At 45.8% G+C, this 5,021-nt stretch overlaps 1 protein-coding gene across 1 annotated transcript in view; it reads left to right on the top strand.

Annotated features, from left to right (window-relative positions):
* Positions 1-1,876: 1,876 nt before the first annotated feature.
* LOC107296084 (dehydrogenase/reductase SDR family member 13-like) overlaps positions 1,877-5,021 on the top strand; it is a 61,773-nt gene continuing 58,628 nt past the window's right edge. Inside the window, exons 1-2 of the mRNA XM_015825427.1 lie at positions 1,877-2,012; positions 4,439-4,557. Coding sequence (XP_015680913.1) covers positions 1,877-2,012; positions 4,439-4,557 — 255 coding nt within the window. The remainder of the gene's footprint in view (positions 2,013-4,438; positions 4,558-5,021) is intronic.

The following is a 5,021-nucleotide window of genomic DNA, read 5'->3' as shown; positions in this document are numbered from 1 at the left end:
GAGAGAGAGAGAGAGAGAGAGAGAGAGAGAGAGAGAGAGAGAGAGAGAGAGAGAGAGAGAGAGAGAGAGAGAGAGAGACAGAAAGAGACAAAAAGAGACAGAGACAGAGAGAGGCACTTGCGTTTCTCTCCCTCTCCCTCCCCCTCCCTCCCTCCCTCCGTCCCTCCCTCTCTCTCTCTCTCTCTCCAACCATGATCTCCCCTCCCCAGCCAGCCAGCCACCATTGCCATTCTTCTCCTCACCTGGCCAGACGGCCACACGCTCTTCTCCTCCTCCTCCTCCTCTTCCTCTGCACTCAATCGGCTACTAGTGGCTTGGGTGGCTCTGCTCCGTCCGAGTTGAAGAAAGTGGAGGCGCAGCAAAAAGCAGAAACTTGGTGGGATGAAATCCACAAATGGAATATGCAGCTAGAGGGATTTAAATTATTTTTTAAAAAAATATCTAATAAAAGAGGAGATAAAGTTGCACTATATATAAAAAATAACTACATCTCTAGAGAAATAGAGCACAACAATGATGAAATCAAGAAGAGACTGGACTGCCATCTGTCAGAAATGGTGTAGGGACTCCTGCTTGGGCAGGGGGTTGGACTAGATGACCTACAAGGTCCCTTCCAACTCTGTTATTCTTCTATTCTATTCTATTCTATTCTATTCTATTCTATTCTATTCTATTCTATTCTTCTTATCATTACTCTAATTCTATTCTATTCTATACTATAGACAAACCAATCAAATAGAGGAAATAGATGAACTTTTTGCTAGTCAGCTAACTAAGTTATGTAGGAAGCACATCACAATAGTAATGGGGGATATTAATTACCCTGACATCAACTGGGAGACAAACTCTGCACCAAGTGGAAGATCAAACAGGTTCCTAACTAACCTAGCAGACAATTTTGTCTCCCCAAAAGTAGAGAAGGGAACCAATGGATCAGCCATACTGGACTTATGAAATGATAGAAGGGGTTGAAGCCACAGGAACCCTGGGAGGAAGTGATCATGCAATATTAGAATTCAACATTATGCAAGCACAAGCAATAGAACACAGTCAAACTAGAGTCTTGGACTTTTAAGAGAGCTGATTTCAATAAACTTAGAGAGAGCTTGGGAAGGATTCCATGGATGAGAATTCTCAAGGTAAAAACAACCCAAGAAGCTTGGGAAACTTTGAAGAGTGAGATTCTAAAAGCCCAGTCTAGCACAATAACAACAAAGAAGAAAAATAACAGCTCTCAAAAGAAACCAGCCTGGTTGCAGAAAGAAGTGTCTGATAATCAAGCAATGAATCTGCAAACAGCTAGAGGCAAACAAAGTCATAACCCAAAGTCAACATGGGTTTGTCGAAACCAGATCATGCCAGACAAAACTTATTGCTAGAAGACCTCCGAGGTCCCATCCAACTCTGTTATTCTGTTCTGTTCTGTTTTTCTAGTCCAGCCCCCTGCTCAGAGAGAGACCCTATACCCATTCCAGACAAAGGGCTGTCCAGTCTCTCCTTAAAAACCTCCAGGGATGGAGCACCCACAACTTCTGGAGGGAAGCTTTTCCACTGGTTAAGTCTTCTCATTAGGAGGAAATGCCTCCTTAGATCTCCCTCTGAGGATCCTTCCTTCCTTCTTTCCTTCCTTCCTTCCTTCCTTCCTTCCTTCCTTCCTTCCTTCCTTCCTTTCTTTTTTTCTTTCCTCCCTCCCTTCGTAGCCCAAGAGGGGAAGAGGGGAGGGCGAGAAATTGGCAGCGCTGCCCATGGTCGTGGCTTTCCCACGCGGGGAGGAGCGGGAGCTGGGAGGAGGGCCGAGGGCGGGGACCGTCCCTGTAAAAACGAAACCTTGGCGGGCTGCGGGGAAAGGAAGCGGGGCCGGACGGGCGAGCGGACCATGGATGCGCTGGCGATGCTGGCGGCGGGCGCGGCGCTCCTGCTGGGGCTCTGCGCGCTTCTCTACTACAACTTCGCGACGGCCACGCGGTGCCGGAACGCGGTCAGCCTGCGGGGCAAGACGGTTCTCATCACAGGTACCTCCGGGGGGCTGCTGCGCTCCCATCCGTGGCGGGGGGGGGCGTCGCCTTTCTTTCTTGTTAAATAAACCCCCCACCCCCCACCCCACCTCAGTGGCTCCAGGCAGGATCAAACTCCCGGAATCAAAGCGCAGCTCTAAGGTCGAAGTCAAATGCGAGTCGCAGGTTAACCATAAACCAGATTCTCCCCCATCCAGGTGGACCCAAAGGTGCCTTTGACAAAAGCAGGAAAGTCCATCCCAAAAAGCTCCTTCGGAATAAAGCAGGGGATCGTGATGGGAGTAGAGTAGAGTAGAGTAGAGTAGAGTAGAATAGGAATAGAGCTTGAAGGGACCTTGGAGGTCTTCTAGTCCAGCCCCTTGCTCAAGCAGGAGAACCTATAGCAGGTTTTTCACACCTAAGGCAGGACTAGAACTCGCAGTCTCCTGGTGACTCAGCCATAGTTACCCAACTGGCTTTCGTGCCTAAGGCAATTGGTGATTGGCTTGAGTCACCCAGCTGGAGTAGAATTTATCGTCTCCAGATTTCTACCCTAGACAATTTTCGTTCTATGAAACTGGCACAATGTATATCGTATATGAAGTGAACAGGTTGAAGAGAAATCTGAGATTGTGGTTGGATGGAATTGATCCGATCCTGAAAAAGAACGAGGTCATTTTAAAGAATGAAAGGCAACAGAAGAAATGGAGTCTTTGCCAAGAAAGAAATGCATAGAGAAACATGGTACATAGTTATTGTTTTAGCTCTCTTTCCTTCCTTCCTTCCTTCCTTCCTTCCTTCCTTCCTTCCTTCCTCCCTCCCTCCCTCCCTCCCTCCCTCCCTCCCTGCACTCTTCTTACCGTTGCTTAACCTGAAAGGAAACAGAGCAGTGTTTCTCAATCTTGGCAACTTTAAAATGTGTGGACTTCAACTCCCAGAATTCCCTACCCAGCAATACTGCATTGACAGCCATTCTGGCATTTACAGCCACCCGCCACGTGTGCGTGCCAGGCTGGCTGAGATATCCATAGACCCCGGGACACTGCGATCGTCATAAATATGAGAATCTGAATTTTTATCATGGACCACGGGGCTGCAGTGTTCATAAAGTGTGAAAAACAGTCATAAGTCACTTTTTTTTGTGCCATTGTAACTTCGGTCATGAAACGAATCATTGTAAGTTGAGGACTATCTGTAGTATTTCCAGAGTCCACAGAAATAGTTAAGTTTTAACTTAAAACGAATGGCTTTGTTTATGCCCTGCTAAGTAACTCTATTTGTCCCTGGATCAGAGTGAGAAAAGACAATTAGTTAGTTCCCCTCATCCATGCATTAATGCATGTTTGGCCTTCAAATTGTTTTGTGACTTGTGTTACTAAAGTGACAGCCTGCAGAGCCAGTGTTGGGAGACCTGCGCCATCTTCTGGTCTGACAGAAACATTGTATCTCATTTTCTGAAATGCCTTTCATTTTTTAATTTTTTATTACTAAACTTATTTGCCATCCATCTCACTACAAAGGGGTCCTTTCAAAGACCTAAAGCAGTGGTGGTGAACCTATGGCACGGGGGCCAGGGGCGGCACTCAGAGCCCTCTCTGTGGGCACGCGCGCTGTCACCCCAGTCCTAGGCCTTCAGCTGGGTTTTATAAAACCTTTTCGCTTTAGGCCTCCGCCGCCATGTGCAAAAAAAAAAAAAGTTCAATCAATCAGTCAATTTCAACTTCTCACGGGAAAAAAAAGATCTTGCAAAGTTGGAATTGATTGATTGAACTTTTTTGTCCCACTCAGTCTGCCGTTACCACCGCAGCCATGCCCAGCCAATGGGCCACACCCACCCGATGGGCCAAACCCACCCAATGGGCCACACCCACCCGGCACCCGACGATGCATAAATGGGTTTTGGGTTGCAGTTTGGGCATTCGGTTCGCCATCACTGACCTAAAGGGACTCCAGGTATCTCAGTCAGGAATGCTGAACTGTACTTCAACCATCCCATGGATTGTTGTATGTCAGAATTGGGTAAAAGCCACACAACAGGAAAAAATTAGTGTTTGATTTTCATATGTTTGAAATATTAGAACCCTGTGAAAAAAATTCAGTGCTGTCGTACCTTCAAGCGATCACTAAAATAATGGTTGTAAGTCGAGGACTATTTGTATTACTCCTGAATAGTTTTAAGCTATTATTTGTTGTTGATATAAAACTGCTCTCAAGGAGTTGTGAAAATCATACCCTGAGACAGGGTTTCTCAACTTTAAGATGCTTTTAATTCTGGGAGTTGAAGTCCACCCGTCTTAAAGTTGCCAAGGTTGAGAAACACTGCCAGACAAGTGCTTCATTGCGTGACGCCACAAAAACTGCAGACACACAAACGTAGGCCCGGCTCCTGGGGCCCCATCAACGGCTGGGCGATCTCAGTGAATCCTTTCTCTGGCCTTTCCTAGGTGGAAATACAGGGATCGGGAAGGCCACAGCGGTGGATCTGGCCCGGAGAGGCGCCCGTGTCATTCTGGCATGCCGCGACAAAGCAAGAGGAGAATCGGCTGTGTACGACATCAGACGGGTAAGCGCCTTCCGTGCGGTTCCCTCCTTCCCTCCGTTCTTCTGCATCCAGGTCTTTTCCTGATGGTTTTTATTTATTCGTTTAGCGCATAGCATCTACAGAGTCATGCAATTCCTTATATGCAATTCAGATAAAATGCACTATACAGGCAAATGCAAATGTAAGTTTAAAGTATGAACAAATATGTGTATATCAAATAAGTGGCCAGTACAATAAATATAAAATATTAAGCTAAAGTAAAACCATGTTAATGTTAATGTTGTTAATGTTAATTTAATTTGTATACCGCCCTTCTCCCATAGGACTCAGGGCGGTTCACAGCATATTAAAAAACAAATACTATACACAAAATACAAAAATACAAAAATATAAACCCCAATAAAAGCCGAATTAAAAACCAAATATTGCCAGCTGTGTTTCCGATTAAAATTACTTTTAAAATCATCCCTACCTAAAATCCTCCC

Source organism: Protobothrops mucrosquamatus, unplaced genomic scaffold, assembly GCF_001527695.2.
Source record: "Protobothrops mucrosquamatus isolate PMUCROS unplaced genomic scaffold, P.Mucros_1.0 scaffold2633, whole genome shotgun sequence".
NCBI lineage: Eukaryota > Metazoa > Chordata > Lepidosauria > Squamata > Viperidae > Protobothrops > Protobothrops mucrosquamatus.
Note: the sequence above shows the minus strand (reverse complement) of the source record. Positions and strands in the feature narration are given on the sequence as shown.